Source organism: Carcharodon carcharias (assembly GCF_017639515.1).
Source record: "Carcharodon carcharias isolate sCarCar2 chromosome 37 unlocalized genomic scaffold, sCarCar2.pri SUPER_37_unloc_3, whole genome shotgun sequence".
In the NCBI taxonomy this organism is placed as follows: Eukaryota; Metazoa; Chordata; class Chondrichthyes; order Lamniformes; family Lamnidae; genus Carcharodon; species Carcharodon carcharias.
This window is the reverse complement of record NW_024470768.1, coordinates 417,578-444,598: the sequence shown is the minus strand read 5'-3', so window position 1 is coordinate 444,598 and position 27,021 is coordinate 417,578. Positions and strand designations below refer to the sequence as shown.

General features: G+C 49.0%; 1 protein-coding gene across 8 annotated transcripts; it reads right to left on the bottom strand.

Moving 5' to 3' along the window:
• Window positions 1-144: 144 nt before the first annotated feature.
• Window positions 145-25,853, bottom strand: sf1 (splicing factor 1). 8 transcript variants are annotated; one of them, XM_041182069.1, is made up of 12 exons: window positions 25,612-25,853; window positions 22,533-22,664; window positions 18,331-18,406; window positions 11,301-11,453; window positions 10,874-10,963; window positions 10,265-10,448; window positions 9,778-9,893; window positions 8,831-8,938; window positions 4,022-4,217; window positions 3,196-3,415; window positions 1,922-2,105; window positions 145-840 (listed from the first exon to the last, which is right to left on the bottom strand). In XM_041182069.1, the coding sequence occupies exons 1-12, from the start codon at window positions 25,670-25,672 to the stop codon at window positions 402-404; spliced, it is 1,959 nt and encodes a 652-aa protein (XP_041038003.1). In that variant the 5' UTR covers window positions 25,673-25,853; the 3' UTR covers window positions 145-401. The 8 variants fall into 8 exon arrangements, with proteins under 8 accessions (XP_041038003.1, XP_041038005.1, XP_041038001.1 ...); XM_041182071.1 differs by lacking the exon at window positions 25,612-25,853 and adding an exon at window positions 25,129-25,272; XM_041182067.1 differs by lacking the exon at window positions 25,612-25,853 and adding an exon at window positions 24,617-24,733.
• Between the last annotated feature and the right edge of the window lie 1,168 nt (window positions 25,854-27,021).

Here is a 27,021-nt window from a genome sequence, read left to right as displayed (position 1 = left end):
TGCAAATAAAACAGGTTTCAAACCAACCGCGGCTAAAAAAAAAGAGAATATCACTTGCTTTTCTTTAAATAAACCCAAAACCCCAAGTGCAGATGGAAGCTTCAGATGCAGAGAGAATGAATGGTAACATTTACAAGAGAGAGGGAGAGAACTCATGGTTTTAATACTGCTTTCAGGCCAGGTCAAACTCCTCTCCACAACCACCACCTTCATCGAAAGGCTTCAAAAATCAGTTCTATCCCAACGAGGTGCAGAAGCTGTTCACTAGTATTTTTGTATGTCTGGCTTTCTTTTTTTAATTCTAAAACTTTAAAAAAAAAATAGCGTGAGTGTGTCCTGACAAGCTCAGGTGCCATTTATGACACCGTGACCCTGGCTCCCCCTAGAGTGAATTCCTTTCTCTATCTGAACATGGTTCGAGGGTACGGGTAACTGAAATAGGGGTCCTTTAGGTCTGGGGAGGAGGAGGGGGAGGAGCCGGGGGCATTCCAAAGGGCGGCATCCCTGGCACGCCCATCCCCATCATTACAAAGTTGGACGGGTCCATGGGGGGTGGCGGAGGCGGAGCGTACATCATGCCGGCTGTGCCGGGCGGGGGAGGGGGCGGAGGGGGCGGCGCCCCGGGAGGGAGGGGAGGCTGGACCCCAGGGGGAGGAGGGACCATAGAAGGGGCGGCAGGCATGGGCGGGGGAGGGGCCGCGCTGGAGGCGGGGGTGGGCTGCACCTGGGGCGGCGGCGGCTGCTGCTGCTGCTGCTGCGGCTGCTGCGGCGGCTGCTGCGGTGGCTGCTGCTGCTGCCATGGTGGGACGCTCGCTGTAGTAGTCGTTGTGGTGCTGGTATCTGAAAGAGGAAAAAAACGAGAGAGAGAGGCACAGAGGCAGTCACTTGGAAAGTGAGCGCAAAGCACAAACTGGGAATTCAGCTCCAGGGCAGGCTAGTTACTGAGGCAGTTAAGACCCCCTTCTGTGCAGGCAGATCGCTAAAACAGCCAAAAAAAAAAAAAACCCGACTGATCAGCAAAACTGCCCACAGTGGCTCCGGGTTTGTACAGTGCAGAACTGAGGCACTCGAATAGAGAAGATGATGCTTACTCAATCGTAAGCCACTGCTGAGTTTGTTCACCTCAAACACAGCGACAAAGAGTGGGAGAGAGAGAGAGAGAGAGAGAGAGAGAGAGAGAGAGAGAGAGAGAGAGAGAAGGTGGGGGTGGGGGCAGAGAGGAGGCGTTCATGAAGGTCGGAGTGTGGGGGGGGGGGGGGGGGGGGGGGGGGAGGGAGGGGTTGGGGAGAAGAGAGGGGGAAGCCATGAAGGCATTGGGGGGAGGGGAGAATGGGAGAAAGAGTGGGGGGGTGGGGGGCACGGGAGTTTGCATAGATGGGGGGGGGGGCCGTAATGGCGGGGGTGGGAAGACAGCGAAAGAGGTGTGGGAGAAAGAGTGGGGGGGGGGGGGGCACGGGGGTGTGCATAGATGGGGGGGGGAGGGCCCGTAATGGCGGGGGTGGGAAGACAGCAAAGGGGGTGTGAGTAGAGAGAGAGGGGATGGAGGTGAGGTGTGGGAGGTGGGGGGGGGGGGGGGTCGGCAGCAGAGAGGGGGTGGACAGAGGGGGAGGTGCAAGGGGACAGGTATCAAGGGGGTGGGCAGAGATGGAGGGTGATAGGCAGAAATAGAGGGGTTTGCGAGGGGGCAGGCAATGAGGGGGCGTACGAGGTGGTGGGGGGGGGGGGGGAGAGGAGAGAGAGAGGAGGTGCGGAGGGGCGGGGACAGGAGCAAGTGAGGGAGAGAGAGAGAGAGAGAGAGAGACTTCAGACTGAAAAGCACCAAATATATATTTTTTTGAAAAGACTGGTCACTGCCCATTAACAAGCGTTTACTGAAAGCTTTTGAGAAAACAACAAATGAAGTTTAGAAATGCATCCTTACTCACTCTGTTGCCAGGGTAAGGGTGCACTGGAGGCCATACTGCTGCTGGGAGGTGGTGGTGGTGCTTGCTGCTGGGCTTGCTGCTGTTGCCAGGGTGGAATGGGGCCGGTGGGTGGGGGAGGAGGCTGGCTAGCTGGAGGTGGGGGTGGAGGAGGCATCATCCCCATTGGGTGGGGCATCATGTCTGTCGCAGGAACATAAAGGATTTGGTCAAGTTCACACAGAAGAAGTTTTCATGGAACAGCAGGAGACATCTATACAAAAACACTACAGTTTCAAGCCTTCGGGATCCCAGTGGGTTCTTTGTACATGAATCACTGAGAAACAAGCCTTCGTCGCAACCCAAGTATCTACCGCACAAAACAGGCCATTTGGCCCTTCCCCTCTTATTCACCCCCCCCCCACCACTCCCTGTGGGAGTGAGTCCCACATTCTCCCCACTCTCTCTGGGTGAAGGAGTTTCCTCTGAATTCCCCATCAGATTTATTAGTGACTGTCTTATATCGATGGGCCCTAGTTCTGGTCTCTTCCCCCCCACCCCACCCCGCCCCGCAAGGGGAAACATCTTTTCTACATCGACCCTATTGAAAGCCCCTCCGTCATTTTATCAGATCACCCCTCAGCCCCGGCCTGTTCGATCTTTCCCGACAGTTATAACCTCTCAGTTCTGGGATCAGCCTCTTCAGTTTCTTTCTCACCTTTTCCAATGCCTCAATATCCTTTAGAAAAAAACGGATCAGAGCTATTCGCATGTACACAGTCCTCACTGAAAATCCTGAGCCCACTCTCCAGGTTGTGTTAAGCAGTGGAATTAATTAATTCTCCTGAGACTTGCAGTGTTATCTCAGTGGCCAGTTGTCTTCCCCCACCCCCCCCCATCCTCCTGAGCTCAAAATCTCCCAAAAGACATTCACTCCCTTAACTAACTCAAGTTCTGCTTTGGGCTCTCCGTCCCTTCTACAATGTTTAGGTCTTTAAACTAACCACCCCCCCCCCGCCACACCCAGGTGTTCACCTAACCGCTGCTTTTACATCATCTCTTTTCTACTGCTTCAACTGCACCCTGAACCGGGCTCTTACTCTGAAAGGCCTCATCTCACAGTGGGACGAATAAACTGCAGCTGCCTGGGTTAGATATTAAACATTAGAAAACTGAACGGCTGTCCTAAAAGAACCCACAGACACAAGGCGAGGCAGTAGGCCTGAAGCTTTCTGTCTTGTACCCACACCCGCTTCTCAAACACTGCCCGGGCCAAACGCAGCCTCTCACTTACTCATAGGTGGGTGCACGGGTGGGTGACCCTGGTTCATCGGAGGCGGTGGTGGCTGCATCCAAGGTGGCGGAGGTCCATTGGGATTGTGCGGCATCGGGTGCCCGCTCATGTTGGGCATCGGCGGAGGGAAACCTGGGTGCGGCCCACTGGGACCACCGTGCATCCCGTGGTAGGGTCTGTTGGTATCCGAGGGCCCGGAGCTCATCCATGGAGGTCTGTTCTGTATGGGGTGGAAAAGAACAGTGTCGACATTTGCAAGCTGGCAGTTTTGGATAAGCTTCGTCCCCAGCACCCAATGAGAAGCAATGTCACTGTCCAGGACGCGCCAGGTGTTCAGGAGGAGCAGGGTAAAGGTCTCCTGCGTTTGTTAGAAACCTGGCAAGCACTTGCCCGGTGCTGTGTCACTAGAGAGCTTCTGAAGAGGTTTCTGCACTACTCTCTGGAAGTCCTTCACCAATCCTTACCACTCCGCACTGACAAGAAAAGCTACCTCCGCCTTATCCCTGTGGTTTCTGAATTCATTTAGCTCTTTCGCTGCTGCTCAGCTGCCATTGGGACATGTCTGTCAAAGGGTCTAACAGACACCGGCCACCTTGACACCGATATCCATTAAACTGGATGACAAATCAGATTGCCTATAAAGGCACATTATTACAAAGAGGCAGAGGGAAGGGGGGCACAAAGAGACAGACGGCAGGAAAGACAGCAGATGTCTACTGACACCATATAACTGTACATCAACAAGTTACACCCTCAGGAGAAGAGAAAACGGAGGAGAGGGGGTGGGAGAGAGAAAACAGGAGGAGGAAGGAATCCCCTCACTCACTGGAAGCTGCTGCTGGCTACTGCCAGGTCCTGTAGTCCGTGGGATGGTCTGCTGTGTGGAGCTCGGATGGGCCGAGGACGATGATGCCGGGACCGGGGCTTCTCCCAACTCGGCCATCAGTGACAGGTACTCCTTGTCCATTCGCGCCTTGTCTTGAGCTGACTGAGGGTCTCCCGGCCTGCTGAACGAGGCCCCACTGCAAGGGGTGAACCATGCAGCAGGGAGACGAGGATAAATTACAAGGAACTGCAGCTCATTCAATTCTCCGAGAAACCTCAACACAAAAACACGCGCACACCCCACTAACACAAAAACACGCGCACACCCCACTAACACAAAAACACACGCGCACACACACTCCACTAACACAAAAACACACGCGCACACACACTCCACTAACACAAAAACACACGCGCACACACACTCCACTAACAAAAACACACGCGCACACACACCCCACTAACAAAAACACACGCGCACACACACCCCACTAACAAAAACACACGCGCACACACACCCCACTAACAAAAACACACGCGCACACACACCCCACTAACAAAAACACACGCGCACACACACCCCACTAACAAAAACACACGCGCACACACACCCCACTAACAAAAACACACACGCACACACACCCCACTAACAAAAGCACACACGCACACACACCCCACTAACAAAAGCACACACGCACACACACCCCACTAACAAAAGCACACACCCCACTAACAAAAGCACACACCCCACTAACAAAAGCACACACACCCCACTAACAAAAGCACACACACCCCACTAACAAAAGCACACACCCCACTAACAAAAGCACACACCCCACTAACAAAAGCACACACCCCACTAACAAAAGCACACACCCCACTAACAAAAGCACACACCCCACTAACAAAAGCACACACACCCCACTAACAAAAGCACACACACCCCACTAACAAAAGCACACACCCCACTAACAAAAGCACACACCCCACTAACAAAAGCACACACCCCACTAACAAAAGCACACACCCCACTAACAAAAGCACACACCCCACTAACAAAAGCACACACCCCACTAACAAAAGCACACACCCCACTAACAAAAGCACACACCCCACTAACAAAAGCACACACCCCACTAACAAAAGCACACACCCCACTAACAAAAGCACACACCCCACTAACAAAAGCACACACCCCACTAACAAAAGCACACACCCCACTAACAAAAGCACACACCCCACTAACAAAAGCACACACCCCACTAACAAAAGCACACACCCCACTAACAAAAGCACACACCCCACTAACAAAAGCACACACCCCACTAACAAAAGCACACACCCCACTAACAAAAGCACACACCCCACTAACAAAAGCACACACCCCACTAACAAAAGCACACACCCCACTAACAAAAGCACACACCCCACTAACAAAAGCACACACCCCACTAACAAAAGCACACACCCCACTAACAAAAGCACACACCCCACTAACAAAAGCACACACCCCACTAACAAAAGCACACACCCCACTAACAAAAGCACACACCCCACTAACAAAAGCACACACCCCACTAACAAAAGCACACACCCCACTAACAAAAGCACACACCCCACTAACAAAAGCACACACCCCACTAACAAAAGCACACACCCCACTAACAAAAGCACACACCCCACTAACAAAAGCACACACCCCACTAACAAAAGCACACACCCCACTAACAAAAGCACACACCCCACTAACAAAAGCACACACCCCACTAACAAAAGCACACACCCCACTAACAAAAGCACACACCCCACTAACAAAAGCACACACCCCACTAACAAAAGCACACACCCCACTAACAAAAGCACACACCCCACTAACAAAAGCACACACCCCACTAACAAAAGCACACACCCCACTAACAAAAGCACACACCCCACTAACAAAAGCACACACCCCACTAACAAAAGCACACACCCCACTAACAAAAGCACACACCCCACTAACAAAAGCACACACCCCACTAACAAAAGCACACACCCCACTAACAAAAGCACACACCCCACTAACAAAAGCACACACCCCACTAACAAAAGCACACACCCCACTAACAAAAGCACACACCCCACTAACAAAAGCACACACCCCACTAACAAAAGCACACACCCCACTAACAAAAACACACACCCCACTAACAAAAACACACACCCCACTAACAAAAACACACACCCCACTAACAAAAACACACACCCCACTAACAAAAACACACACCCCACTAACAAAAACACACACCCCACTAACAAAAACACACACCCCACTAACAAAAACACACACCCCACTAACAAAAACACACACCCCACTAACAAAAACACACACCCCACTAACAAAAACACACACCCCACTAACAAAAACACACACCCCACTAACAAAAACACACACCCCACTAACAAAAACACACACCCCACTAACAAAAACACACACCCCACTAACAAAAACACACACCCCACTAACAAAAACACACACCCCACTAACAAAAACACACACCCCACTAACAAAAACACACACCCCACTAACAAAAACACACACCCCACTAACAAAAACACACACCCCACTAACAAAAACACACACCCCACTAACAAAAACACACACCCCACTAACAAAAACACACACCCCACTAACAAAAACACACACCCCACTAACAAAAACACACACCCCACTAACAAAAACACACACCCCACTAACAAAAACACACACTCCACTAACAAAAACACACACCCCACTAACAAAAACACACACCCCACTAACAAAAACACACACTCCACTAACAAAAACACACACTCCACTACACACTCCACTAACAAAAACACACACTCCACTAACAAAAATACACACACACACACTCCACTAACAAAAACTCATTCCATACCAGCCCCTCACTCTCAAATTTATGACCCATTAGTGACAAAGAACTACCAATGATGGTTCATCATTGATTCGCATGTCTCCATCAAATCCCATCCTCTAAACCCTGTGATTCTCTGTTTAATTCTCTATCATCTCTAACAATCACTAACAAAAACACACACACACACACTCCACTAACAAAAACACACACACACACACTCCACTAACAAAAACACACACACACACACTCCACTAACAAAAACACACACACACACACTCCACTAACAAAAACACACACACACACACTCCACTAACAAAAACACACACACACACACTCCACTAACAAAAACACACACACACACACTCCACTAACAAAAACACACACACACACACTCCACTAACAAAAACACACACACACACACACACACTCCACTAACAAAAACACACACACACACACACACACACTCCACTAACAAAAACACACACACACACACACACTCCACTAACAAAAACACACACACACACACACACTCCACTAACAAAAACACACACACACACACACACTCCACTAACAAAAACACACACACACACACACTCCACTAACAAAAACACACACACACACACTCCACTAACAAAAACACACACACACACACACTCCACTAACAAAAACACACACACACACACACTCCACTAACAAAAACACACACACACACACACTCCACTAACAAAAACACACACACACACACACTCCACTAAAAAAAACACACACACACACACACTCCACTAACAAAAACACACACACACACACACTCCACTAACAAAAACACACACACACACACACTCCACTAACAAAAACACACACACACACACACACTCCACTAACAAAAACACACACACACACACACACTCCACTAACAAAAACACACACACACACACACACACCACTAACAAAAACACACACACACACACACACTCCACTAACAAAAACACACACACACACACACACTCCACTAACAAAAACACACACACACACACACACTCCACTAACAAAAACACACACACACACACACACTCCACTAACAAAAACACACACACACACACTCCACTAACAAAAACACACACACACACACTCCACTAACAAAAACACACACACACACTCCACTAACAAAAACACACACACACACACTCCACTAACAAAAACACACACACACACACTCCACTAACAAAAACACACACACACACACTCCACTAACAAAAACACACACACACACACTCCACTAACAAAAACACACACACACACACTCCACTAACAAAAACACACACACACACTCCACTAACAAAAACACACACACACACTCCACTAACAAAAACACACACACACACTCCACTAACAAAAACACACACACACACACTCCACTAACAAAAACACACACACACACACTCCACTAACAAAAACACACACACACACACTCCACTAACAAAAACACACACACACACACTCCACTAACAAAAACACACACACACACTCCACTAACAAAAACACACACACACACTCCACTAACAAAAACACACACACACACTCCACTAACAAAAACACACACACACTCCACTAACAAAAACACACACACACACTCCACTAACAAAAACACACACACACACTCCACTAACAAAAACACACACACACTCCACTAACAAAAACACACACACACTCCACTAACAAAAACTCATTCCATACCAGCCCCTCACTCTCAAATTTATGACCCATTAGTGACAAAGAACTACCAATGATGGTTCATCATTGATTCGCATGTCTCCATCAAATCCCATCCTCTAAACCCTGTGATTCTCTGTTTAATTCTCTATCATCTCTAACAATCAATGAGCAGTGTTTCAAAACATTAAATGACTGACCTGGAAAATTTGCAGTCGGAAGCAATGTGCCCAGCCCCACCACACTTGGTACACAGCGTCGTGTTGGTGATGCTTCGTGGTTCTGTGCTCTGCCATGGTCTCAGTATCCTGCATGGCAAAGGTTGGGGAAAAGACAGTCAAGTCAAAAACTTCTCACTTTTCCGGGAGCTTCTAACAAGCGTGGGGGCCAGGAGGAGGTTCACTGGGGAAATTACTGTGAATCGAGCAGCTCAGACAGATGCCAACTGTCAAGGTGGCACCAATGGGTTAGCACAACATCTTTACGCTGGTGGAACTGCACAGCCTCCTCACTCCGTAAGGGTCCTGAACCGAGCCGGGCCGGGCCAGTTGTAACCCAGGCCCTTGTTGAGTGCAAGCACAAAGCAACACAATGCCCGTGAATAGCAACTTCCTGAACTGACCACAGGGTACCCGATGCAGGAAACATACAAAGGTTTGTTGAGAGCTTGCTGTGTGCAGGCTTGCTGCAACATTTCCTATTGTACAGCAGTGACTACACTTCAAAGTGTGTATTTCATTGGCTGCAAGTGCACTGGGATGTGCTGAGATCATGGAAGTGGCTATATAAATGAAATACTAATTGGCCCTGTACTTGACCGGGAATTGCTCACTGTCCACACTGGGTGGTTGAAATGGGAATTGTTCCATCCCTTGACCACCCTTTGGTGTAGTCGTTGTGCGCGCTGGTCAAAAACGAATCCAGTCCTAATGAACCTGTAGTAAGGGGTTGTCACCCAGAGATTCAGAGGGGGATATCCCATCATTTCTGTCAGGATCAAACATACTTTGCGCTTTCAGGAATAGTCGATGCTGCATTCCAATCCTCCAGGGGACTGAGGTGGGGGCAGCGTGGGAGGTAAGGCACCAGCCACAAGTCTCCCGAATAACAGACAGACACCCAAGCCCGCTGAGGTACAAGAGCTCACCTGTTGTCATCCTCTCGCAGAGTGCCATTGAGGCGAGCCAGTTCTCTCAGCTGCATCTTCCGAAGGTCGTTCTGATCCTCGGGAGTTTCAATCCCCTGCTTCAGGATACCTCGGATCTACAGAGAACAAGAAACACCACTATAGCTGACCGGCATCTTCTCTTTGCTTCTTGGCCGTCGCACGTTACCAATAATTAAAGGGAATAATTAAATATCTCAAGTGGCTGTCAATTTTTGTCTGACAACGCAAAGCACATCGAAATATTCTGCAATCTCAAGTTCTATCTGTCTTGTTCGAAAGACATAGGCTTACACAGCAGTGACTGCACGTCAAAACAATAGTGTGTGTGTGTGTGTGTGTGTGTGAGAGAAGTGTACTGACACACACACACACACACACACACACACACAGCCACGTATGCAAGGTTTGCCAGCTGACAGCACCCATGGTGTGTATTAGATGGTGTATTTCAGCAGAAACACTCTACCTGTTCGACTGCCTTCTTCACGTTCTCCATAGTGTTTGCTGTGACCAGTGCGTGCAGTGGCTCGTCTTCCCCCGGAAGCATCTGTCCGTCCTTGCGGCCCACCTTCCCCTCCTTCACCGAGCCTTTGCCTCGGATCATGATTTTGGCATTGCATTCTTTCTCGATGTTCTTCAGTGTGTTGCCTCTGAAAGAGAGAGAGAGAGAGAGAGAGAGAGAGAGAGCGAGCGTGAGGGAGGGTCACTAATCTCCAGGAACACTCAGGGGTGAAAGAACAGCTTGCAGCCCGGCTTAGCCCGCTCGCTCTCACCCGGAGAATGTATATTAAAAGCTCCTGAGGACAGGAAAACCAAGCATCACCAACCCAGTGGAAAATTCAGAAGGCAATGTGATTACGTTCCACTGGCTTTGAAGCATTTAGCAATACCCCGAGGACACGGAAGCTCACCCCTATTCTATCTCTCTGCTGTCCCGCAGCACAAGCAGCAGCCTGAGCTCACAACACTTGGCTGTGTCTACACAGTCTGGAAAGGTCGGCGACCTTTCATTTACCACCCCCAAATGGTTTACTCCCCACAAGACTGAGAACAAGGTCGGAGTCTGCCGCTTTACCTGGGGCCGATCAGGAGTCCAACAAAGTTTATTTCTGGATATTCATCCTGTGGGATCATCACTTTGTCGCTCACACGCGTGGCTGGTGGCCTGTGGGAAAGGAATTGAAGGTTAACAGCCTATCTGCAAGAGGGTAGCGAGGGAAGAGATAACAACGGCACCCCAACAAACCACAATGAGGGACAGCACACAAGGCCAAGGATAAGCCGCATATCAAAACTGAGCTAGCAACTTCATCTAGGTTTCTGTTCCAGTATCCACACCCCGTCCAGGGTTAGCAGAGTTCCTGTCACTTTGTTACACACCCAAATTCAGCCCTTGTTTGAAAAGGATATGGCGAGCAGTTAGATGCACCAGTCCCACTCTCAATCTCGGGGATGGAACTTCCCCAACCCATATACATTACTTTTAACAAAAAAATACTTACTTGTAATCTGCCGGAGGCTTGAAGTCAGGATTGAGGGCAATCATCTCTTGAATGAGATTGTGTCTCTCCTCTTCCAGCTTCTTCCGAGTTCTGAACTCACGGGTGTTCAGCCTCTTGCCCTCACTGTTGTAGATTGGCTCAGGGGAGGGAGACCTGTACAGGGATCACAAGGCATCACAACCACCTCACTCGTGACCCCACGCATCTTAGAAATTCTATTGCAACAATCTTTTTTTTTAAAAAATGCACCTCTCCTACACTTTCCTAATTCTCTATCACCTTTTCTCCCCTCAAGATGGGTTATCTTAACTTTTAAGCACTTGATACAAGACACTGAGATGAGGAAGTTGTTGTTAACCTGAGCTGAAAGTTGCATTTCTAAACAGTTGATCTGGTGAGCACCACAGGTTGTAGACGACAATTAACACTCAGTGCTCACACCCATATCGACATTGTATGGCTGGAGAGGTAGTAAACTACGTTAAACTCAAGCAGATTTTGAATTGCACTAAGGCTGTGAACAGGGAGTTAATGAGACAGATTTAAGAGATTAAGAAAAAAATCAGGTAACAGTTTACATTACAAAACCAACTCGAGGTCAGCTGAGCAGACCGGGATACCCCTCTTGTTGACTAGAGCAATCTCAAAATCCCAACGGGCACCCTTTCCAGATTGTCCGAATCCACACAGAATGTGTAAGAGCCAAGCTGGCTCACTTGAGTCCGCACCCATCCCTCACACAGCTGTGACAGCAACACGTGCTGAACTGTGTAATGATGAGCACTAAACAGGACTAACTATGGATTACTGACACTTTCATTACAGGGACAGCTTGGCCGTCTAGACTGAGAAACACAAAGTCTGATAACCCTATGCTAACAGTGCTCCCTCACTTCTGTACTCAATCTTATAGCAAGACTATTTCTGGTTCTCGTGTTGCTGGACTGTTTTAGCAGCAACGTTTTCATTCCTCTCCTGCCCTATCTGAAGAACCTTTTGGCCCAACACCAATATATACAGGAGGGGGTGGGCCCACTGGGTCAGCTATCCAATCCCAGGCTACTCCGTCCTTTATCACACGGTTTAGTTGTTGCTTTGTCCAGATTGAACTTTCTGGGTCTGGAGGTCGGATCATTGCCTTATTGAACCCGTCTGTAAAAACAACTCGGATGTATACAGACTAACGAAGCACAAACTGAACCGTCACCCGTGATTCCCGAGGCTCTGCGGTGCGCACCTTAGCAGCAGAGATACAACAATGTTCAGCATCTCTCTACAGGCCACTTATTCCCTGTACTCCTTCCTCCCAAGAGTAACCCTGGATTCGAGGTTCATCATTCTAGATGGTTCTTAAGAGTGGAAAAATAACCCTCCCCTGTGGGAGAAGAGCAAGCAGTTTAAGCACTGCAAAAAAACACCCAGATCAATGCCAGGTGAATTGGTGGGAGGTTTTAACCCATCAGTTCCCCACCAGTAGTCACAGTTCAGAGGCTTAGCGCCAGCAAGCTTTTTTTGGAAATTTGGGTTGATGTCTCAGTGTAGGAAGACTTTTCACACTACACTTCATCTGAAGAGCAAACCCGAGGTCTGAGAGACTGAATGAGCAGGGCACTAAGGCCTGCTTGAAGCCCTATGAGCTGCACTCGTTTTCCACCTAGCCTCTCTAGTGTCAGGAGAAGGATGTGCCAGAGGTTGCGGATGGTGTGAAGCTGACCTTGGTGTTAGCATCCCAGTAAGGGTTGGAATGTGTGCCAGCTGCTGGTGCAGTACCGGTGCCAAAGCAGCAACACCCCCCCGCACCACCTGCCCCGCCTCCCCCCAACCTTCACTGGCCCTATTTTGCTCCAGAGCGGTTTTTGATCTTTTGAGCACAGACCCAGTCAACAAGAGGCGTGTGTGCACTTTTAATCCCACCCAAAGAGGGAATCGGGATCTCAGAATCTGTTCGACAATTCAGCAATAAAGGGTGAGTGCTGTTATATTCTGTGGCAACCTCATCAGGAGGCAAGACAAAAGGTTAGATGCTTTGAGTTCACCTCTAGCTAGCAGCTTAGAATTCTACCAGCAATAACGTTAAACCTGCACAGAACTCATTATAAATAATATACTAAAACAGAAAATAAAAGATTTCTACTGGCTGGTACATGCTTCATACTGAGAAGTTAAAAAGGAGTTATTCGAGACACTTAATGGCCTTTTCCAGCTTCTTCAGGCATCGACTGAAGGGATGCAGCCTGTTCTCCTGGATTTACTCAACTAGTTCTGCTACTTCTCAAAGCGGTTTCTGTGCTAAAGAGACATGTTAAGCCTTGCTAGCAGTCCCAGACTGCTTCACTCCCCTCTCCCTTTTCCCTTTGTTTACGAGTAAATGAAAAAAAAATGGTCAGGAAAAGCACAGTTTCTTTCCAAACCATGCATTACAGGCTTGGATCCCATGCGGCGCACCTGTAAACCCTGCTATTAGTTTACACTAAATATAAATTCCAAAAGAGGTTTTACAAAGGAGTCATCAAAGGGGGGTTTTGATTAAAAAGGATATGGGGTGTGGGGTGATTGGTATGTCAATAAACGCACCATTAAACATTTCAATCTCAAACACAGCTCTCGGTGTTTCTAGGGTTGCAACGAGTGGTCTCCGTTTTGCAACTGAAATTTGACACGTTATAGCAACTGTAACGTGGAGTGATTAAAATTAATTTGCTCTGTCACTCCCTCAAAACTATTTGCTCCAAGTTACCCTAAAGATGTTCAAGGTGTCAAGTGGAATCCAATCAGACTGAAAGCAAAGCCTTTGGTGAGCATGTAAAAGGATCATAACTAGCTGCTTGTGACATCGTTGCAACCCTAAGGACTCGAGGCACCTTTCTCAGTAGCTTACTAGTTAACAAGCCATCACTTTGAGTACCACAGACTGAAGCTCTTGGACATGTACCGTCTCAAGCTAAACTTGCACAGCTTCAGCTAACGGAATCCAAATTTGTCTTAAAAAATTATTAAGAGACTGCCAAACTACTAAATGGTCATGGGTATAACTACAAAATGGAAAATGTTATCAGTCTGCCCTGTGCCAGGAACAGCCAACAGAAAACAACTGCTCCTGCAGCCAGCCATTTCAGACCTGCTTTTAACCCCTACAAAATCCTCCCGGTTTAAATCAGAACATGATGGGTTTTCTACATTCAGATTTATCTGGAAGGCTCACTTTCATCTCCTGCTATTGGCAGCTACATGCAAATAGTGACCCTGGAACATAACAGAATACAGCAGGTTATTCTACCTAGGATGAAGAGGCTTAAACACCAAGAGAGATAATTCATCATTAGTGTTTAAACTGCTTGAAGGGGATTAATGGATCTTGTAAACTAAGCCTCATTTCCCTCTGCTATGGAAGGTGCTGACTCCAGTGTGACCTCACCTCACCCAAACGGCTACTGTTCAGTGTGGGTGTTTCCAGGCTGCTGGGCGGTCAGGTTTTACAAAGAGCACTATGGCCAAGTCTCCCACATACACAAGGGGATAACAAGGGGCAGCCCAGCAGGCCCATGTAGCTAAGTAAAACATCCCAACCGCTGCCCTTGCTGAGATCCACCCTATTGGGAAGGGGCGGGAGAGAGATGCGGCTCGACAGTAACCGTATTTACCCAGTGGACTGCGAGTGGGGAATGAGATCTAAACACGTCACCAGCAGGTTTCTAGTGAACGACAGTCATTTCATTTTCTTTTAAAAGAAAAGGGTTGGATTTTGATCACTATCCTGCAGCTCATCAAAGCAAATCTTGCATGCAAGGGGAGAACCAAAACCAAGACTAGCATCTTTCCACCAGCTGCGTCTGAACTCCCAACTTTTCAGCACAAACACCCAGGGCATCACTGTGAGGAAAAGACAGTTTGGAGACCGATAAGTGTAGATCAATTCTTTAGGGGTTGTGAAGGAGGGGAGGCGTTGGCTAAGACATTATACTTCCACAGTAACTCACTGTACCAATATGCATATGGAAATGGCAGAGTCCAGGGCTGGAATTAACTTCTGTCTGTTACAGGATTAACAATGATCCTATTGAAGCCTTCATTAGCTTGGTAAGGAAAGGGCAGCTCTCCAGCTCGTGGAGATGTAACACACAAGATTCTTTAACATAACGGTGGATTGGTGTGTGCCAGACAGCGAGTACTCCTACAGTTTAGCCCTTGGTGGGGAGCCAATCCCCTCTGAATGTCTTTTTGGTTTAAATTTAAAAATCATGCTTAGTTTTGAAGGCAGACTGGGTTCTTACTACAAACGGTCTGAGAGATGCTTGGACTCAGACCCATACTCAGTATTGCAAAACGTGAAGATGGGCAAAGGTGCAGGACGTTATTGGCCACGAAAGCACTGCAGCTGGATCCCGGTTCTTGCCCGCACGTGGACTGGAGCGGGAGCCCTAACCTCCGAGCCCTCATCTGCGCCCAAAGGAAGCAAACATCCATTTCTGATGAAGGCTCATACGGACTCGAAATGTTAACTGTATCCCTCTCCGCAGACGCTGTCAGACCTGCTGAGATTTTCCAGGCATGTGTGTTTTTTTTCCATTTGCCTTATCCTGACTGAGACCCGGAAGTGAAACCCTGAGACTTCTTGGGCCATTCTGTGGCAGGTAAAGCATTCAGCAAACATAAGTTCTAACCCTGTGTTTGAAAACCACAGAAATGTGTGCCTAGACCAGTGATGAGTGTTTGATTGATTGTCACACCATGTGTGTGTTCCAATCAATCATTCTTAAGCTTGGCTCTCTACTTCCAATTTAATAACTAAAATAGCTGGGCTGACAGGACCAGTGGATTTTCTGAACAATTACAGCATTATTGACTGTTGGCATGCATGCAAGAAAGGGAGGTCAGAACAAGAAAGCCAGTTTTTTTTCCTCTTGTTAATACAAACAAAAAAAAAACCTCTGTTACTCATTAAAACTTATTTAACAGTTTAACAACTACTCAAGGACAGCTGTGGTCACTTCCTAACATCACTGAAAAAAGAGGGGGTGGCAAAACAAAAGGTTGGGGGGGGGTGGGGGGGGGGGGGGAAATAAATTTACAACAAGTCAAAAGGTTGAACCAAAACCAGCACCAGAAACTGTTCAAACTACAATGGGATTGAAATAGTGGCATATTTGTTAACTGGAAAATAAAACAGTTAAATAAGCAAATGGAGCACAAAATAAATTCTGGATTACATTGATTGCTTAAAAAGTTTCCGAAGCAAATCACTATCCACCATGCACTTATGTCGAACTTGTGCTTTACAGCTACCAAACACATTTAGAACATGATGTTAAAGAGGGTGCCCTGAGATTTAGTTAAGCTTAACAGCACTGCGTGTGAGAGAACACACGGTAACGGTCAGGTTCCGAGGATAGATTTCACCTGTGCGAGCTGACAATTACCGATCCCTGGGTGAGTGAGCAATGACAGTAATAGACCCACAGGTCTCCGAAATCTGGCTGAGGGCAGCTCAGTGCACTCGCGAAGCAAACAGCCGAGCAACGTTAATGCGGCAGCACTCTGGAAGGTATTTTGTACAGAGATCCGCTAGCTTGGGGTGGAATTTAAAGAGCAGCTCACGACAACGCTGCTGTTGAACAAGAGCAAAGTTCGGGATTCGTCAGAATAGGAGCCCTGAACTGTCAGCAAGACCTTCCCGCCCTGGGAGTTTGCCTCACTGACAGCTGCTGATGGTGGTGCTCTGGGCACTGCTTAGTGGAAAGGGTTAGCAGGCTGCACTCACCTTTTGTTGCTGCATGATCAGATATGCAAACCTGCAGGAGCCAGTGGACGCAGCAGGTGCAAAAAGGGGAGCAGCCGAATCAAATCTGATCAATTTACTGTTTAAAAACTCTGTGTGGGGGGGGGGGGGGGGGGGGGGGGGGGGCACTGAGAGGGCTGACACAGTATTTATGGAAGCCTTGTGACGGTGGAGTGAAATGGTCCAACCTGACACTGACTTTCGGTGGCCTTTTTAGTGGACAAGGACGTTCCATTGCACAGATGCTCAGAGAGGAGGGAAAAAAGGGCTTCCTAATAGTTTGCCTCCGAAGAGTTTCCCATCCTATGTCCACTCCCAGCCAGGAGGTAGTGGGGTTCTTGCACCGGGGAGTAAACAGCTAGCGCCGGCATATTTAGCATGCTGTCCTGCCAGACGAGTTTTCCGACTGACAGGACTTCATTAAAGGTAGCCCCGAGGCCTGAAGATTACAAACTCAACCAACTTAAGGCAAATACGTTCTGATCTTTTTCCTTCTTTCCAAAGTAAACAGCCCTTTAAGGCAATGTCAAGCCAGCAACTGTATCAACATTTCCTGCCTTTGTTTCTTTGGGGGTGGGGGTCAACTACCTAACAGAAGGGAGGGGGCAGCAAAAGGGAAATAGATGATGAGGAGCCTAGGCACCAAGGGAGCTGAAATCTGGGATAAGAGATGGTCACATAGGGAGAGGTTGCAGTGAGTGAATGAGTGAGAGAGAGAGATTTGGACCCTCACCAACATGCTACAAAACTGGGCCTGCCAAGCGTACACAGGGTGGCAAATCAAGGACACCGGGACACCAGGCTTCCTTCCCAACATCTTGGCAAAGCTGCAGGACCCTCCGCCTCAACCACAGCAGCCAACGCATTACGGCAAAGTGGCCTGCACCAGCCGGCCAGAGGCTGCCAGGCCGCAACCCTACATGTCACCCACTGTCTTGCGTCTGAACTACCCTGTTCCTCGAAAGAAAAGCTATGAACTGAGACCACAGCTGTCCCTTACCCCCAGTTCGTTTCTTTTTTTTAAAAAAAATTTAAAATAAAATGATTCAACCTTTAACCTCAAGAGAATAAAATAAATAATGTAAATGGTGACCATTTCCAATCCTGTACTGAAAATAGCATCAAGGTAAAAGGATACCATAATTATGAGATTAACCAACTCCAATAAAAACCACATCACACATTTCTTATGCGATGACACCAAGTATTGAAAAGGAAAATTGTTACTGTCAGCTGGTTTAAAACTTTCCCAACCTGTCCTCAGGGTTTGGGGGGATACCAAGGTCTCCAGTACGCAGTTTGCGAGTCAGGTCTTCAATCTGTAGTTGCACTGGAAGAAACCAGGTTAGGAAAAAAAGGACGGAAAAGAGAAGTTACATAAATTCTCAAATCGTTAACAAAACACAGCACGGAGCTTTGGAGGCACAGTGCAATGAACGTTTCAAAAACCGCATCAACATTTGTCAAAAAATAAAAACAAGATATCAGTAATGAAATTTTTAAGACACCATGTTTCAACACAATCCTAACACTGGGTAACTTTTAAAACACGTGCTCTGTAACAGTCTCAAAACAAAACAATATTACAACTAGGAAAGTTCATATTAGGGTTGCCACAATATGAAAACAATTTTGTTGAAAGTATAAAGTTTAATTTAAGTCATTAGCTTGTTGCTTCTTCAAGGCTGGAAGAATTGCCTTTAAATTGGTTAAGATTGGTTAGATCTGGCCTTTGCATTACTCTGTCAGCATTAAAGAAAGCAAACTAAAGGGTCAACTTTTAAAGACCAATTTATTTTTCGCGTGCACTTTCCCAAAATGGCTCAGCAATAAGTATCCGAACACCTCAGCTGGAGACCTTTCCGTACTGGAGAGACAGGGGTCTTGACAATGCAGTAGTTTAATAATCCGATTCAAGCTCAATGCATCCAACAGAATTGGGAGAAGCTACGCACGATAAAGCGAATGCATTGCTGACCCAACAGATCAGGACCGTGGGGCCACGTGACACTTCCAGCCCTGCCGCCGATCACACCTACTCGCTCAGACTCTTTTGGATTATCTAGAATTCCAATTCGAATGCTTGGTACAGGTGGAATCTGCCAATTTTAACTTAACACTTGAGACACAATTGGTTTAACAGGCAGTGCTTATACCTGGCAGTCAGGCACAGTGCTTTCAATGAAACAGACAAACCTTAGAAAAACTAGAGGAGAATAGAAACGTGTTTCTCGGCAGGGAAAGGAAACCCAAGCACTCAATTAAACCTCTTCAAACACTCAAGAAAGGTTACCATTTTTACAGGTTACACTCAGTTTCAAATCTTGGAACCCAGGTGAGACAGTGAATACTGGTTATTGAACTGTATCAAGATAATGTCATGTAAATTCACCAATTCATCTCAACTGTTCCTGATTAATGCTCAACAGCTGCACAAGACAAGAGCCCATTCTGTTCTTTCATTCACAATGTTCACATGCAGAGCAATGCCTCAGTGCACCAGCTAATTGGGGGGGGGGGGGTGGTAAAAGGCAGGGAAACCCCTTCCTGTGTAGCCCACCACAGATAAACCCGACTGGATTACCCGTGCCCCTCCTCAAGAGTTCGCAAACGCGAATTAATCGCGGCCATGGGTCGAATAGCAGGTGGGCAGCTCCCACTTGTACATCACTGTCCAGGTCTGGATTGCGTGCCTGCGACTGACTCAGTCACTCTGGTTAAGGAAGTGTAACATAAGCCTGATTTTATCCACTGTCATCTTTTAGCAGCGGAGGTCACCCACATCAGATAGGAATGGGATTCTCCCCTCCACACTTTCCACTTTCACCAGCTGTCAAGAAGTGACTGAAATGGGGTGTAAATTTTCCCTTCCCGGACCACAGCAATTGGTCAACAGGAATAAAAAATGAGGAGTGCATTACCAGGGCATCCCAAACTGGCCAGAAGCAGTAAGCAGCCACTTACGTTTCAGTATCAGAGGATGAACACAAAGCACTTTAGTCTAAGGACATGGACAAATCGCTGTGTGTCAACTAGACGTCGTACTGTACACAGGTTTCTTTATTGGCCCAGTTTGTTCTAAAAACAGAAGCTGCAGACTAAGCAATGAGCAGCAGCCAGCCAGAGCATCAATTTCTGTCAACTAGCATATTAGATTAAGGCTTCTCTGCACAACTTTCCTCTATCGCACACACAGCCATCTTCAAAAGCTGCCGCAATGCAGGAATAAATGGTCTGAGGGTACAGAAAGAGTGAGGGAGAGGAATTAAAAGATCAATACTGATTGGAATTCACAATCTGGCTGTTCAGAAGCTGATACTGGGAAGATAAATGGGGTATGCAAGCCAACGACTGTCAGAGACAGCTAGTTCTGATCCACTCAGCGTTTGCACTCCTGCGTACAAGCGGGCAGAGCGGTCACGTCACCAATGTCATATCTTAATAAACGAACACCCCATTGTGTCTTCAAATAGAACTGGGCCCAAGCATGACAGCTGGGAACTCCATAAATACTGACAACCCAGGTCATTGTGGAAGAAGGGCCACAGCAGGGTAAAGTGCTTCTGTTCACACTGATATATTCACGTGGGGAAAATTTCACATTTAGGAACACAAAGGGAAACCCTGTTATAATGAAAAGGAACAGTTTTAAAACGTCAGAAAAATATCACCAGCTTCCCCAAATTACCTGGCTGTCACCTTGGGTCGCAAATAGTCTGAACGTATGAAGACAAAATGGAGGGCTGTCTAAATGCCAGACGTCTGGTGAGGAAGGGCTGGGGAACATGCTACACTGTGCACCAAGAAGCAACTCTCACAAAGCTTTACACAGAAACAGGTGGAACTGGCTGTGTTAGATGTGTACTGGCACGTACCATTCAACAAAGCTCTGCAAAATAGCTGACTGGCAGGAGCCTGGGGGTAGGGGAGGGGGGCCACTGTTCGTTAGAAGGCAGGAGTTGGATAACCTTTATGAGGCTCCCTGGATCTTCGTCACATGGCAATTCGGTTGAAGGATGGATGCGATACATGTGATTAGGAATCGTATCTTTTCGTCAGGAGCATGCAATGAAAAATATTGGGGTCGAGTCGACACAAGTTATGACACCACAATATCGTGCAACCAGTGCCATTACTGCCTTTACAGAAATCACTTCAAGACTCAGCAGAGATTTAGTAGACAGTCTACTAACTGGCTGCTTTAAAGAAACTTTCCCCAACACATTCACAGTCATACAGTTAGGCAACCAGCTTCATATTCAAGCTAACATCTGTTGGAAGCTTCAATCCCATCATTGACCCGTGCACCCAGGAGCCAAACAGAACTGTGCAGGCAGCCACCTCAAGTCCTGCACAGAACGGTAACCGGATGTAAGGCCGACCCAATCCAAACTTTTTTCTAATGATCTCCAAAGCTTGAGAAATGGAAAGGGGGAGGGAGGGGTTAATAAAGAGAAAAATTCCTTTAATAAAATCTCAAAAAAAAACATTCACGTGAAATGAATGGAACGGATTGGAAACTCCAATTGCAGTTAATTGACAGTCTGCAGTATAGATATGGATTTGGCCCAAGTACCCCAGTAATCACAGAAACGGAGCTCTAAGATCCCAAGTATCATCCCAACATGTCCTACAGCCGTACACTTTCGCCGGTTTGTACACCAATGCAAGGTTTGGGATTATCCCTCCAACTGCCACAACATTTCGGACATGCTAGAGAGACACGGGCTGTTCAGGGATCAGTCTGTGTCATTTAATGCCAATGTCACCTGCCACGCTCATCTTCAGGAAGGAAACCTCTGCTCTCGCGTGCAGTGTTGTCACTAGGCTCACTTGTCCTGCAGTCTATGTGGACCAAGGGACAGCTCAAGCCAACAAACAGCCTTCAGTTTAAACCGACATGCTGGCCCGCTCCTGTCGGCGACAGGTACGCACCAACACTTCATCCTAACAGCTCGAAAAATGCTCTCTCCAAAATTTGGACATGCATAATTCTGGAACTGCACTTTTGGGTGTTTTTGCTCCCACTCGCCACAGTTCAATTGGATATCATGTGAGCATTTTCACACGCACACCCGCTGTTAAAAGCTGACCAAGACCCTAGTGACAACACCTCAGGTGGATCAAACAGCTTTGCTGCACAGAATCGAGATTCGTTTGCAAAGTTCGGTTAAAAACATCCTGTTTCACATCTGTAAAAGCAGAAGTAATGATCATCAAAATAAGGCGGCAATGGATAAAAGATCACCAAGTGACAACTAATTATTGTGGCATCCCCAATATATTCAATAACTTAAAATGAGATTACAGCAAAATTACACACCGCAACTTTAATATCTTCCGTACATGAACATTTGCAGTGCATGACTCTCTTAAAATGATTAAGACTTTTTGTTAAGATGTGGATTATCTATCAGAGATGGCAGACAAGCAGCGGAATCGCTTTGAATCCTTACCAATATAAGCACGTTCCTGATCCCGGGTCAGTCCCGGAGGAATCACAGTCGGCATTCCAGGGATCACCGTCTTCTGATCCGAAGTCTCGTTGCTCCAGCGGCTTCGCTTCCTCCTCTTCTGCCCAAAATCATCTTTTGAAAAGGAAAGAAAAGCAGACAAGGCGAGCGTCAGAGCACGGCGCACACAGCACACCCAACCACCGGGAGAACGTGACCAGAAAAGGGGTGATTCGCCTATCGATACACACCGCCCCCCAGCCCCACTAGCGACATGCTGGCACTGAACCCCGATACACGGATCTTGAGCGCGTAACAGAAACCTGGCCAGTAAAACCTGCCAGATTCACCCAGCAGCGACCCAATAAAACCAAGAACAACGGGGGTGGGTGGGGGGAGGGATTGATCCCCGAGTGTGAAAGAAGATCCAAACATCAAGGTGATACCAATTCCTAACCCCAATTCACCATAATTGTCTATGCAAAACATATAAGTACATTAAAACATTTTAACCGGCAGCTCTGAATCAGGTTTGGCAAATGCGTTGCACAACTGAAGTGCAACATACCCCCCACAAAGGAGGAAGCACCCCAACACCGCCCCCCCCACCTCCTTGGCAGTAGAAACAAGCTTAAGGTGCTGCAATGATTCACACGTTTCTCTAACACGCAGAAGGAAGTTAAGTGTTTTCGGGATGTCTTTACGGGAGGGGGGGATACTGCTCTGTAACACGGCGATCACAAGATCCGGACAAAGCAAGGTTCATCCGTCCTGGCAGCCATATGGTGCGATGAGAAGAGGGGTGACATATAAAATTCTGAAAGTGTTTCAATAGGACAGACTTGGAGATGTTTCCACTTGTGGGGGATGGAAGAATGACCAGAACTAGGGGCCGTCAATATAAGAAAGTCACTAATAAATCCGATCAGGAGTTCAGGAGAAACTTCCTTACCCAGGCAGTGGGGGGAATGTGGAAGTAACTCCCACAGGGAGTGGTTGAGGTGAACAGGTTGGGACTGCAACATGATGTGTTTACATAGGAAATTCCCCACTGTAAACTAGGACCCCAGTGGATGGGCTGAATGGCCTGCTTCCGTACCATTGTCCTCAATTCATGCTGGGAAACAACTCTGGGCCTGGACAGGGGCGTCTGCACCTCTGCTCTTGTGACAGGAGGCTGGGTCTTTGGCGTGACTTGTTACATTGATGGGCCCAGTTCCGTGCCGTTGACTGAATGCGAGCAATTGCAGGGAACCGCACTGGCGGCGCAGTCCTTGTGGTGGGAGGCTGGGACGGCACCGTGACTCGTTTACATAGGAAATCTCCCATTGTAAACCCCGACCGACGGGCCCGCTTCCGTGTTGACTGAATGCGAGCAAGTCCAGGGAACCGCAATGGCGGCACCGTCCTTATGGTGGGAGGCTGGGCCGGCGCCGTGACGCGTTTACATTGTAAACTTGGCCGGCGGGCCCGCTTCCGCGCTGTTGACCGAATGCGAGCAATCCCAGGGAGCCACGCTGGCGGCGGCGGTGGCGCCGCCCTTGTGGTGGGAGGCTGGGCCGGCGCCGTGACGCGTTTACGTAGGAAATCCACCCCCCTAGGGGTAAACCCCCCCCCCCCCCCCCCCCCCCCCCCGACCGACGGGGCTGCTGTCGACTCAATGCGACCGACGCCTGGGAACTGCGGGCGGGTTGGGGGGGGGGGGGCAGCGCCGCCCTTGTGGCGGGAGGCTGGTACTGCTGGCGTGACATGTTTACACAGGAAATCTCGCCTGACAAAGCTGGAGCCTGCAACTTACAGGGAATAAACTCGAATCAGGCATGTGTATAAAATGAAAAGAGATGTAAGCAGAAAGAAATATGCAGTGTTACATAAAATGGGGGGGGGGGGGGGGGGAGGGGAGGTCACATTGAGCCATTTTGCTCCAACTCCAAGTAAAAAGGTTAAACTTAACCCAGCCCTTTGGTGAATCAAGCTGATTTATGACTTATTTGTTGATTTAACTGGGGAAAATTAAGGGGCTTCTCACCACCGAAGACCCAGTTCTCCAGCTCGATCCACAGCCTCCCCTGAGCTCCCACACTCACCGTCAGGCGCCTGGCTCTCCAGGCCGTGTTTGGTGCCCATGGCCGGGTGCATCTTGCTGCCCATGGGGGTGGCGTTGGCCCCGGTCGCCATTTTCCCCCCCCCCTCCCTCCCTCCCTCCCTCCCGCCCGCCCGCCCGCTGTTCACCGAGGGAGGGCAGAGGCGGAGGGGGTTTTGGTTGGGGGGCGGGGAGGAGTGGTATTTATTTACAGCCGGCGATTCGGTTTTAATCGTTCCCACCCGACGGGGGAGGCCGAAAGCTGAGGTAAAGTGCCGGCCGTCAGTGGCCGAGGGCCCGGGAGGGGGTGGGGAACGGGGCCGAGTCGGCTCGGTATCGCCGCCACAACATGGCGGCCGCGAGAGAGAGAGAGAGAGAGAGAGAGAGAGAGGGGGAGAGCCGTTGGCGGGAAGGGGGCGGAGCTTCACCCACGCCGGAAACCCACCCCCCCTTCCCCCGCCCCCCCCCCCCCCCCCCCCCCCCCGCCGCCGCCGCCGCCGCCGCCGCCGGCCGCACCTGAACCCGGCGCCGATTGGCCGAGGGGCCTGTCAATCGACCCGTGCGGTCGACGCCCATTGGTCTCCGTCCACGTTATCAGAGGGGAGCATAGGCTCAGTTCGGCCGCCGCCGCCGCCGCCGCGAGGGGCAGACCGGACAGAATCTCGCCGATTGGTCGAAGCGCCGTTCACCACTAGGGACGGGCGTCTCCGATTGGCGGCCGAAGCGTCAGTCAGACGGACCGGCCAACTCCGATTGGTTGAGACCCTGTCAATCGGAACACGACAATCGGTCTCCGATTGATCAACGCCCTCCACCCTACCCGTCCGTCAGACCACATTGCTCGGCTCCCATTGGCTGCCACCCCATCCGTCAAATCGGAGGGCCGGCTCCGATTGGTTGACACCGCTGTCCATCATTGACCGGAAGCGTTGGGGCGGTGATTGAAAGAGACTTAAAGAGAAGGCGCCTGGCTACCCATCCCCCACCCTGCCGCCTCACCTCTCTCCCGCGGTGCCTGACCGAACGAAGACATCATGTAGAAGCGGCCCGGCTCCTCCATCGGTGAGTAGCGGCAGCAATCGACTTTTTTTCCCCTTGTCGATTAGGCTGGGTCGGTTTGGGTTTGAAACAATCGGGCGCTCGTTGCTCGGCGGCCTCACTCCCTCTTTCCCCAGTCGGCCCGGCGTTCGGCTCACTCGACCTCGAGCATCTCGGCGCGGCGGAATAGGCCGGAGACTAGTGCGCTTGCGCCGCCCCCTTCGGTGATCCACGCCCCTCCCCCCGCGCTCATTGGTCCCTCGCCGGCCCCACTGCAGATATGATTGGCTAACTGCGCGTCAGTCAAACGTGTGCGGCCGCGGGTTTCCGCCGCTCATTCGTCCTGCCCCTGCGCTGCTCCCCGCTCTGATTGGTCAGCCCCCACCCTGTGCGCCTGCCCATTGGTTGCATCTTGCCAGTTCTGATTGAGCAAGCCTGTCCCACCTCATTGGTTCATCGCCTACCCGTTCTGATTGGGTGGGAACCCGCTCCTCCTGATAGGATTGGCCTCGTTTGAGCCTGGTTCACGCTCATTGGCCAGACACCATGCGCCCGCTGTCGCCGCGGCCTGCTTGCCCATTGGCCCGTCCCACCGTCAATCACAGAAGCAGCCAATGGCAGGGAAGATAGCCGACCCCCTTTGTCCTGCACTGCCAATGCAGCCGAACTGAAAATAAATTTCTTGGTTGGCAGATACACCTAACCGGGAAGCTGGGCGGGAGGGAACTCTTAATTTGATCACTGAGATAAAAGCAAAATACTGCAGATGCTGGAAATTCGAAACAAAAACAAAAATAGCTGGAAAAATTCAGCAGGTCTGACAGCATTTGCGGAGAGGGATACAGTTGACGTTTCGAGTCTGGATGACCCTTCATCAGAACTAAGACATATAGAAATGAGGTGAAATATAAGCTGGTTTGGGGGGGGGGGGGAAGTGGGTGAGGGGAGGGGTGGGGGTGGGGGTGAGACGGGTAGAGCTGGATAGAGGGGCCAGTGATAGGTGGAGGCCAAGAAGAGATTGCCAATGATGTCATAGACAAAAGGACAAAGGGGTGTTGACGGTGGTGATATTGGCTAAAGGATGTGCTAATGGGGACATTAAGGGTAGCAAGCTAGTGGCAGATGGCCCTAGTGGGGGGTGGGGTGGGGGGAAGGGATCGAAATGGGCTAAAAGGTGGAGATGAAACAATAGATCGAAATAAATTTTAAAAACGGGAGGGAAAAGAAAAATTATAGTTGTAAAAAAAAAAAGGGGGGGTGGGAATGGAGGAGAGAGTTCATGATCTGAGATTGTTGAACTCAATATTCAGTCTGGAAGGCTGTAAGGTGCTGAGTCGGAAGATGAGGTGTTGTTCCTCCAGTTTGCGTTGA